Source organism: Scatophagus argus, chromosome 15 (genome assembly GCF_020382885.2).
Source record: "Scatophagus argus isolate fScaArg1 chromosome 15, fScaArg1.pri, whole genome shotgun sequence".
NCBI classification, from domain to species: Eukaryota; Metazoa; Chordata; class Actinopteri; family Scatophagidae; genus Scatophagus; species Scatophagus argus.
This window is the reverse complement of record NC_058507.1, coordinates 2,745,012-2,756,168: the sequence shown is the minus strand read 5'-3', so window position 1 is coordinate 2,756,168 and position 11,157 is coordinate 2,745,012. Positions and strand designations below refer to the sequence as shown.

At 40.6% G+C, this 11,157-nt stretch overlaps 2 protein-coding genes across 2 annotated transcripts; one reads left to right on the top strand and one right to left on the bottom strand.

Annotated features, from left to right (window-relative positions):
- Window positions 1-877: 877 nt before the first annotated feature.
- LOC124071542 (GTPase IMAP family member 8-like) lies at window positions 878-4,435 on the top strand. The gene is made up of 3 exons (XM_046412160.1): window positions 878-1,228; window positions 1,465-2,304; window positions 2,703-4,435. Exons 1-3 carry the CDS (start codon window positions 1,219-1,221, stop codon window positions 3,416-3,418), a joined length of 1,566 nt encoding a protein of 521 aa, XP_046268116.1. The 5' UTR covers window positions 878-1,218; the 3' UTR covers window positions 3,419-4,435.
- A 48-nt stretch (window positions 4,436-4,483) lies between these two features.
- On the bottom strand, window positions 4,484-6,721 carry cfd (complement factor D (adipsin)). The gene is made up of 5 exons (XM_046412161.1): window positions 6,571-6,721; window positions 6,078-6,234; window positions 5,538-5,679; window positions 5,122-5,412; window positions 4,484-4,882 (listed from the first exon to the last, which is right to left on the bottom strand). Exons 1-5 carry the CDS (start codon window positions 6,632-6,634, stop codon window positions 4,727-4,729), a joined length of 810 nt encoding a protein of 269 aa, XP_046268117.1. The 5' UTR covers window positions 6,635-6,721; the 3' UTR covers window positions 4,484-4,726.
- Between the last annotated feature and the right edge of the window lie 4,436 nt (window positions 6,722-11,157).

The window sequence follows — 11,157 nt, the reverse complement described above, 5'->3', positions numbered from 1 at the left end:
GGGATAGAGTGACAATATATACCACTAATAATAATAATTTTCAACATAAATCGTCTATATACAAAGCATATTATTTCGTATTAGCCGAATTAAGAGATTAACACATGTGAATGTATCTGAATTTGCCAGACGCTTCACCCATTTACGCTGTAGTACTGCGTTGTTTTGGGCCGTTTGACAGCGGCAGGCAGCGGCGCGCAGCAGCACAGGGAGATGGTGCAATCCCTCAGTAATCTCAGCTGTTTGTAGGGGAACTCCTTCATATGCTGTAGCTACGTCTGCGCCAGTATTACAATACCTGCATGTGCAATCAATGTGATACGGACATAAAGGATGCATTGTGGGAGTTATTTCAATTAGAACGATATTACAATATTTTTATTTTCTTTAAGAAGTTTTAAACTTATTTTCCTCTGGGCAATCAGTGTTAACAAGCATGATCACAAGGATCACAAGGACTCACATTTTCTCTTGCATGTCAAGGCACCACTACTACTGTTTTGGGTGAATATCTGCAGTGAGGCTAGTTCAGCAACAATGCAAACATGAAACAATCACAGGATGCCTCTCAGGCTGGCCTTACTGTGCAGAGGGCAGCAACTTCACAGTTGTTTGGCAAAAGGAAACTGAACCTTGCTAACTGATGAAGAGTGTGCAAGTTTCTATAACGGTTCGTTTCACCCCCAATACAACTTTTGAAGCACTGGCATATTTAAAAATTACTCACATTGTGGGGAATGAGATCTGTTCACCTGGTCAGATTAAGGGGACTCACTAATTATAACTGGTTGGTCCCTTGTAGTTAGGCCTGCAGGAAATGAAGCCTGTTAATACAATGTCCTCCTGAGTGACTCAGATAACTTTCTGTGTGTCTGTGTGACAATGAGGAGGGACAGTGTGTGGCATGGATGCTTACTACTTTATCTTGGTTTAAAGTTCACAAAGGTTTTTATTTGTGAGTAAAACCACATAGTTCTTTCAAAGAACTCAAGCATGACAAAAAAGCATCAGAAAGATGTGCTGGGCTTGCTCACTCCAGGTTGTGCTGTGGAATGCACTTCCTTGACTGCAAAACTGCTGGTGGCATGTGAAATGCTGGAATCAGGAAGCATCTTATTTTTTGCCCTCATCATGATTGTTTCAGAAGCAGAGAATCCAGTTTCAGGTGTTATCTTAAGCTGACAAGAAACTCAGACCTGTGAGAGCACCTGTGAAGACATGTCACACAGTAAGTCATTCTTTACTAAAATTTGATTCAATGCTGTGAATTCCTATTTAATCTAATTTGCAATAGAAGGAAGACGTTAGCCATTACAAGGCCTGAAAAACAACCGATGCAATTGAATTGTTGTAGGTTTGTCACCGTTTTAACAGTTACTGTTAAAAAAAAACCTGCTAATCCTGTTATTACTTGGTGTGTGCACTAAAAATGATTTCATGTTCATTTTTTGTGTTGTTCCACAGACGGCATAACCAACATGAGGCCCATGATGGTGGTCATATCCACAGTGGAACAGTGGTTATCTCTGAAGTCTCTGCTGAAGGATAACTCTGTGGACAAAAGTCTCAAGGTAACCTTTAGTTCTCTGGGATCAAATCAGGTGTGCGACTTGACGGTGGATGGTCGCTCGATCAGTTTGCACTATGCAGACGTAAAAGAAGACGTGACAGAAGAGGCCATAACCCAGGCAATAGATGACTCCTTTAAATCCTGCACAAAGGGAATCTGTACATTTCTGTTGCTGATCCAAGGTGGACATTACACAAAGAGCGAAAGAAGAATGATAGAGATACTGCAGGCACACTTTGGAGCTGAAGCTTTAAATTATATGGCAGTGCTCTCTTTGGAAGACGGAAATGTTGCCGACACATTGGAGGACGCCCTCATGGAGCTGATAAACACATGTGACGGAAGATACTGCCGAGTCACATCAGCTGCAGCGAGGGACAAACTGTGCGCTCTACTGGAGATGGTCGGCTACATGCTGAGTGAAAACGGTGTGACTGGCTACACGGAAGCCATGCTGACGGACGCTAAGAAAAGGAGCACCGAAGACTCAGCCATGAAGATGCTGAAACAGAAGGTGCAAGAGGCCGAGGAGAAGGAGCAGGCCTACAGGCAGCTGATTAAACAACAGGAGGACAGAAGAGCCAAAGAGATGGTGGCGCTGAGGGAGAAACATGCTGAGGAAAGAAGGAAGGAAGCAGGTGAAATAAAGGAATTCGAGGCAAAAAGAGAGGGCCTGGAAGAGGCTGTGATAAGCCACAGAGCCATGCTGCAGGTCCAGATGAGCGCCGCTGATGGTGAGAATTATTTCTCAGCTGCTTTTAGAGCTGTAAGTTAGAATCAGAAAATAAAATACAGATCCATCTCTTTACTGATCACTAAATATCTAAGTCTGTAATGCAGTGCAGTGGTTGTTGATGCAGCTGTTTCTCCCACTAGGGGGTGATAGAGTTACACATCAGCATTCATCACACATCATCTGCAGTGTACAGTATTGAATATGAAATTTTACATGTCATACAAAACAGTCCAAAAATGTTTAATCCCAACATGGCAAATGACACATTAAAGTTTATGACATGAAAATTTCAGTGAAAGTGTTGCCACATATGGGTTCACAAGTCAGGATTTTCCACACACCTGTTAAAATATTTCTTTCTAACAGCCAGTTTCCTTTTTCTTTTTTGACTTTAAGCTGATGACACGAAGAAGATTTCACTCATCCTGTTGGGTCTCTCGGGCAGTGGGAAGTCTTCTGCTCTAAATCTAATTCTAGACAGAGCAGGTAATCAGTACTCAGCTGATGGGTCTGGTAATCAGCCCCCTCAATCCACCGTATCTTGTGAGAGAAAGGAGGCTTTTGCAGCAGGGAGACAGCTTGTCCTGGTGGACACCCCCGAGCTGTGGGACGAGGACGGGGTGGAAAATCCGGAGCTGGTCAAGGACTGCTTGGCTTTGTCCCTGCCTGGACCCCACATCTTCCTGCTCGTGCTCCAGGTGGGGCGCTTCACCCAGGGCGAGTGCGACATGTTCGGGCACCTGCAGAAGATCTTCGGACGGGACTTTGCAGAGCACGCCATCATCCTTTTTGTCCGCTTGGATGGCAACCAGCACAGGCCTCAGAAGATCAATGATTATGTGGCTGGAGGTCATGCAACCCTCCAGGGTCTCGTCCAGAAGTGTGGCAGTCGTTATTACGAGCTGAATGTTTCAAAGTCCCAGAATGCTCTGAGCTATCCTCAGGTGAAAGACCTACTGTCAGGAATCAACAAACTGGTAGCTTCATACGGTGGTCGCCCCCACTCAGTGAAGAGATTTTCTATGCAGGAGCTGCAGGAAAGGAAGAGAGTGATTGAGGAGAGGAAGGAGGGGGCTTTGGAAGAGAACTACTTATTGAGAGAATCTCAATAAGTATCAGATATCTCTAATCTCTCAGAGAAGGGGCTTGTTCAAATATGTGGAATCAGTCCTGCAAGGATTTGCTCTGGACTGAATTAATGCATTGCTCTATATTCTTTATGATTTGCCTGAAGAAAATTGCCACTTGGGTTGCCTTATATGGTTGAATGCATCGACAATATAGTAAGTGGACGAAGCTTCCAGGACTTTAAAGTGAAATCAGTGTAGAAGTTGAACCTGCCAGCAGGGGGCAACTTTATTCACTTCATTGGTTGCAAAAAAGTTGCAAAAAAACCAAGATGGCAACGGTCACAATGTCAGACTCAAGACTTTAAAATGTGAGTCACAAACCAATGGGTGACATCACTGGTAGCCCCATCCACTGTGTCTTAAACGGTATATGGGGGAATTTCACAAACCAACCAATTGAAGGGAATCATTGTTCTATATATTTCTAAAGATTTAAATAATAAATTTATGTTAAGCATACATGCACTGAATGTAAGCCAAGGTTTGATAGCAAATTTGAAGTGATCATAAAATTTTGAATTGTGAATAAGAAACATCAGTGGTGGTGGTGGAGGTGTTAGGTGGGGTGATTTTCCAGATGGAAGTGAAGACCAGAGTGCATTAGGAATTATTGCTATCTATGTTTATAAGCAGACAGGGGAGGAAAAGAAGTACAGCTGCACATTTTATTTGGACATTGGTGTGAGACCTTATCTGACAAGTTTATGAGATTTACTGGTTGACAACTCGATTGCCTCACAGTAACATCCTTAAACACGGTCCTTCAGATGAACTCAGTTGCCAACAAATTGATGCAACTGTGTAAAAACAACCATGTTGATGCCAAATGTTTAGATAGCAGTCATTGTGTAACAACTTAGTGTGCCGTAATGTAACTTCACATTTTAATGGTGATTTGTTAATTGCAGTTAGTCTGCCCAATAACTGTTTGTGTTGATCTTCCATCTCTTTATCTTTGTTATCTTTATTATCTTTGTTATTCTGCTTCATCCGATGATTTTGATTGTAGAAGATATTGAACAACTCAAGTCAGGCACGACAACCGAATGTGATCAACTGTATTTTATTGATCCTTTATAAAGTTAATTGACAAAATGGTTGGAAATATAACATTCTGGCTAATCTGTTTGTAGAGGTGGTTGTATTTTTCATACTGTAGATTATCTCTAAAGCCATGCATTAGTTACAAATGAGCAGGGAACACTTATGTCCAACGTGTAAACACATTGCTTTCATAGACAAACAAGCACAAGCAGAACTGTGCTGGGAATATGGCTGCTGCTCCTTCATTTAGCTGCTCGAGGCCATGATGCTGTCAATCCAGGCAGTGTAGTGGGAGATGATGGTGTAAATGCCAGGCTTTTTCAGTTGGCCACACTTCTTTCCTCCATTGGAGGTGATGCCCACTGCGACGCCATTGTAGAGCAGAGGACCTCCAGAGTCGCCCTGACAAAAACCAAAGAGGCAAGTGGAAATGATCTTAAACAGGAAGTGATAGTATTTAAACCTGCATCTGGTAAAGTACAAAGATGACACCACAGCTGGCAGCAAGCGCTGAATGAAAATGAAAAGTAAAAAGTGCTTTTAATACAGATAAATATACATTATTGGGCTAATCCTAACTTGATGTTAGCTAGTTAGTTCCATTTGTTAACAGCCATATTTAGAAGAAAGTTAAAACTCACATCACAACTGTCTTCCTTCTTATGTGGTTTATCACAAGGATCTGGGCAAATTTTATGTGCACATATCATGTTGTCGGTGAACTTTCTGCCAAAATAGTCGCTGCGTCTGCACCGAGTCGAGCTGACCACCTCCATGACCACCTCTTTTAGCTTGTCTGGTCTGGACCCCAGGTTATCGGTGGACCCCCAGCCGGCTGTTTCGACTTCCTCGTCTGTGCCAGGGTTTGTGCCACCTGCTCGCAGGTATTCCACAGTTCCAACAGCTCCAGAGGTGTTGAATGGAAGGCTCAGCTGTGAAAATCACACAGAAAATTGCACCAAAATCTGATTTCTTTTTACTTTTCCACAGACTCCATAGTTCTAGATCTAAGAGTTTTGTCCCCCAAAATAAAACACCATAACAAACACAGACTTGCCTTAATTAAAGCGATGTCATTATCGTAATTCGACATGCTGAAGTTTGGGTGGTTGTAAAGTTCCAAAATATCAAAGGTCTGCTTTGTCTCTTCAGGTTCACTCAGAGAATGGACGCCCAGCACTACTTTCCTTCCATTTGGCCTGTGAAAAAGTACCAATAAAATTTTAGTATTGAATCATCTGCAACAGATATGATAACAGAGTTTCTCTTTCTATTAAATAAGCATTATGATTACCAAAAATTGGGACATAGACTGAAAAATAATAAAACTGCATATTTTATAAACATGTGCTCTGACAGAATTAATAACAAGAATTACTTAATGAAACCATTCATGGAAACAGAACAAATTAAACGATGATATTGCCAAAACACAAACAAACTTGGAAACAAAATCACACTTGATTTCAATATTGTAATTAAATCTTTATGTTGTCCTCTGGGACCAAACGCATTGCGTCTTTTATTTATCATCTTGTACTTCCTGTTTCCCACATAACAAACTACATCCATCACAGTTAGAAGCAGGTTGCCTCACCCTGTCGGCAAACAGTGTACTGCAGTCATCACCCACTGATTTGCGATCACAAACCCCCCACACTCATGTTTCAAATCCTCTCCTGCCGGCACCTGGATGGAGGCCATGTAGGGCCGAGAGTGTGGCGTCGCCTCTCTGCCACCAATTATACCCTCACCTGAGATGATCAGAACACAACGACATAAGGAGACAATAAGCTACTTCAACATTTCTGGTTGTATACAGTAAGGGTACTGCATGGGAAGGTCCAAAGTCACGTTGCTGCAGCTGTTTACAGGGTGGACTCATTAGCAAAATGTTTCAACAGTTCATGTCATGGAAACTTAGCAGTAAATAATAGCAAATAATAAACCATAAAGTAACATTTTCAAAATAGTACCAGTGTAAACTTGCAGAAAATACACACAATATTACAGTAAAAACAGAAATCAAATGACTAAAAATAGATGCAAAATAGATGAATTATCAGATAAATATGCCAGCATAAACTCACTGTGTGAAATGAGGGCAACAACAAAAACAGCAGCAGCCACCAGAACGTCTTTCTCTGACACCATGATGTCGGTTTAACTAAACCAAAACCAGCAACTGTGCTGTTTTAAAGGCTCCCACTCGAGAGAAAGGAAACATAAATCAAGTAGATATGGTGCAAGACACAAGTGGGAGTCTGACAGTCCTCCTGTTCTCCGTTTCCTGGAATGAAAAACAGGAAAGCAAACATCTTTCACTCAGACTGATTCTTTCTTCACATACAAATCTGTTGCTTCTTCATGTTTCTTGACTATTATTCTCATCATTGACTCTTCAGCTGCAAATAAACAAACTAGAACGCATTTCAAGCTCAACTCCCTCCTGCCTCTGAGTCAACACACACACACACAGACACGTGCTTTATTCCAAAGTGTGTACTTTTATTAACAGCAACAGAACCTGTGCAGAAAGTTCCACTTTTCGTGAGATTTAATGACCAACCATAAATTTAAGGTTACATAATGCTGAGCTTTGGCTGAATCTCACCACCCTCGACCTCATGCACTTAAACGAAACACTCACAGGACGAGAACGACTTCTTCTGCTCTTCCAGCAGGAGAACAGTAAATCTGGAACAAGTATATTTGACATACTGTGCAATTACAGCTGGTCACGAAATATTTTCCAACAAAAATATTTTTCCATCACACTGTACAGAACATACAGTACACACGCAAGCTTAAAAACTGTCTTATGTGGATAGAAGGCAGATTATTCAGCAAATGTTTTGCTGAATAATCAGCCTGCTGAAGGTGAACTATGTTCCTTCTTTTTTGTATTTTTTGCAGTCTAAATGCAACGTGATTGAAATCTCCGGCAAAGAATCCATGTTGCATTAAATGTAAATGCGATAAAACAGATGAAACATCTCAGTGAGGACCAAAGCGAATGTTGGAGGCTGAGAATCGTGCAAAACGTCTTCACAACATGCATGGAGGTGCAGGACAACATGGATATCAATGAGAAACGCTGGGTTCAAAATGGCAGCCTGTGTAGTCCAGCCCTGTCCATTTACAGGCTTTTAGACCAACTCAGAAAGTCCTGTTCTTCATGCACTGCACGCAGACTGCAGTGCAGAGGCAGCAGAGATACCGTAGGCCATGTAAAGGAATTCCTCGCTGTCTTCAGGACCTTGTGACGAAGAGAAAATAGTCCAGACATGAAGAGAACCAGACGGCAGACATCACCCCCTCCAGGCTTCATTACACAGGTGACAACAGATTGAGAACTTATTAAACATTCAGCGAAGGAGCCATATCTTTCTATCTGAATCCGCCAAGGAACAGATTCAGATAAAATATATTTTTCAATCATGATGCTGACATGTAAAAAAAAAAGAAAAAAAAAAAGGTTGCAACAGCAATTATTCTGTCAGAGGTGATGCAACTCGACTGTTAAAATGCCTCCTTCTCATTACACAGTTCAGATCAGGATGTCACTTGCCGAAGGGTTTCATATGCAGCGTATAAGCGCTAACTTTGGTAAAGACTATAATTGTAGAGTCATGCACAATTTTCTTCTATGTCTTGCATCAAATATTACACCCTTACTTCCACCTGTCTTTACCTTTTGTCTTTTAACTTGGCACCAGTTTGATGCTACTTGTCCAGGCAAACTGTGGCTCTTGCACACAACTCAGCCCATGGATTTGTTTCTGCTTCCAGAGCAGCTCTGAGAAATGTTTGCTTAACTGAATCTCCTTGGCTCCTTGGCTGGTGTTTGAACAGAATAATCCTGCCACGAACTGTGAAAGAAATATTGCCCTCGGTCTGGGAAAATGTCTGTTTGGCTGATTACAGTTGGGGTGGAGCTACAGGGGAAGAGAGGCCTTCCAGGAGATTTGGAAGTCAAATATCTAACCCAAGAAGATACACCAGTGTTGTTTTGCTTCAGCAAAGGTCTGTTACACCTGGTGATTACTTTAAATTGGTTGTCGTGTCAGCTTGTACCTGTGGCTTTTGGTGGACTGTGAATAGATACATACAGTGTGATTAAGCCTCTGCATTGCTTTGTTATGATGAAGATCCTCCGTGCTCTTCATGAACGTCTTTTAGCTTTACGGTTCACATCAGTGATTAAGCATGAGAAATACATAACACGCACATCATACACAACAGTTTTAGACTCCTTGAGTTTCTGGTGGGGATGGAAACCATCTCCAGTGTTGTTTCCAGCGTTTAACAGCCGTCACTAATGAAAATCTCTGCTTTGGTAGAAATGTTCACACAAGGTAAAGTTTAAAAGTTTTAATTGCATTCGTTAACGTCTTTCTTCACTCTCTGACTCTCTTTGGGAAGTTAAGATGACCAAATGAAATGCAGAGTTACCTTGAACAAGATTTCTTTGTTGTTGAACTTATTCTTGTGAACATCTTTGATAATGTAAGTACACAAGTCAACACAGTATATCACAAAAGTCCACTAATTTTAGACATTTTAATATGGAAATGTCACATATTATATCTTTAAAGCAACTGGAGAAACTTTTCCATCACAAGCACAAGATGTACTTCAGTGTGACTACATTTTAGTAATCACAGCCAAAGAGGAGTTTATGAAGGGTTTATATACTGCATTTTTCAACCCAGTGTGTCCCATGCAGTGTAATGATATTTGAAACAAAACAGTTTTATTTTTCCAACAAGGTTTCCTTCATGATTTGGTGATTTGGTTTGTTGACTTTATGAGCAGTTGTTGATTTCCTTGAGGTCATTTTTTTCTTTCTCATTGGAAGTGGTAAAAATTTGTTTTAGTTATTACTATTTTTCAGTGTTATGCATGTTATTTTATAGTTGTCACATCCGTGAATGTCGACTTCTGTTTGTTCTGTTTGTTTGTTCTGTGGACAAAATGACATTTTTCTCACTCAGATGACCTGCGGTGGATTCTTTTACCTGCTTTCTGCAAAGTGAAGGATTGCAGACATCACTTGTCGTATGTGGGCCAGATCACAGACGATATATACTAAAATTATACTGAATTAAGTCTTTACAGCAGACAAAAAGCAACACAGGCTACAGGACTTCCACTTTCTAACTCTAGACCTGCGCTGCCCTCTGCAGGTACAAACAAGTACTACTACAAAATGAGAATTCTGGCAGCAAGAACAAACAAGCTCATCAAGGTTTATGAAAAAGTTTGCTTGCTTCTCTGACATTTAACATTGGACTTAAAAGGGGGAAAGTTTTTCTGAAAGATCACATTAAGTTAAGGAAACTGAGTGAAACACTGAAATACATGAACAAATGTATAAATAAATGAAAAAATGTGTATATCAAATTATCTGCAAATTATTTTATCAATCATTATGGCTGGATTTTCAGATTTACTGCCATCATGAAAATTAAAGTAATGCTTACTAAGCACTTCCTTTCTGAATGTCTCAGGGATTTGACCTTACAGTGATCGGGGCTTTACTGTAAAGCTGTGGGGGGAAAATCTGCGTTATCTCTTTATAACATTCTCCAAATCCTCACCACTTAAGTCATGACTCATATGCTCACAATTACAAGTTAGGAAGAATATAATAGTTAGAAATTATAGGTTAAAACAAACAAAGACATCTGTATCCCCCGAGATGATGATGAGTTAATTTAGCTGCAGAAATTTGCTCTAAAATGGAATATAGATGCTGTGTGAGTAATTCACAAAATTCAGAGCAAATTCTTCAACGCTTGCGATGTATGCTTTGTGTTTGTGATTTAGAGTAATGAAATCCAGCTCACTCATGTTATATCAGTTTATATATATATATATTTATCATATTGTTATATTCAATGTAGAAATCACTCCACCACTTGTGCAGCAGTATAAACTGACTGTATGTGTTGATTATTAGTCTCATAATTGCTCTTAGGTTGGTTGGGGTGTTGTTGTTGCCAGTTACAACTGCAACTGTAGCCTTGAGCAACCAAGCCCACCCAGCCAGGTATGCAGTGTGTGTGTGTGTGTGTGTGTGTGTGTGTTACATGTGCTTGTGTGTGTGTGTGTGTGTGTGTGTGTGTGTGTGTGTGTGTGTGTTACATGTGCTTGTGTGTGTGTGTGTGTGTGTGTGTGTGTGTGTGTGTGTGTTACATGTGCTTGTGTGTGTGTGTGTGTGCAGCCGTCCTTATCTGTTCATCCATGTGTGTGGTCTGGCACTGAACCAGTTATCAGAGATGAGTTAACAGAGTCATTTTCCACTTTATGTTTTCTAAATGTTTCATTACTCTCTCTCTCTCTCTCTCTCCCTCTCTCTCTCCCTCTCTCTCTCTCTCTATGTCTCTATGTCTCTCCGCCCTCGCTCACTCATTCCAGCCTCAGAATTTCATTCTCAGACACTGAGTCAGCGGGCCTATCAGTCTGTCTGGCAGGCCTTCTATCTGTCAATCAATCATTTGGTTTGTCTGTTTTTTTTTTTGTTTTTTTTTTTATCATTATTATGATTCAGGCATTTCAGTTTATGTCTTTGGTCTGTCCTCGGTCTCAGCTTGTTAGACATTTTGGTTTTGTTTTTAAACTATTAATTTAGTGTATTTTTAAAGCAATAGACAATAAATACAGATATACAG

Excerpts from the sequence above, each read along its gene's own strand:
- LOC124071542 (XM_046412160.1), top strand. Across the intron at positions 2,305-2,702 it reads CCAGATGAGCGCCGCTGATG|CTGATGACACGAAGAAGATT; the intron begins GTGAGAATTATT and ends TTTGACTTTAAG.
- cfd (XM_046412161.1), bottom strand. The coding sequence starts at position 6,634 with ATGGTGTCAGAGAAAGACGTTCTGGTGGCTGCTGCTGTTTTTGTTGTT. Across the intron at positions 5,680-6,077 it reads GTACACTGTTTGCCGACAGG|GCCAAATGGAAGGAAAGTAG; the intron begins GTGAGGCAACCT and ends ACTTTTTCACAG. Across the intron at positions 4,883-5,121 it reads AGAAGGAAGACAGTTGTGAT|GGCGACTCTGGAGGTCCTCT; the intron begins GTGAGTTTTAAC and ends GGTTTTTGTCAG.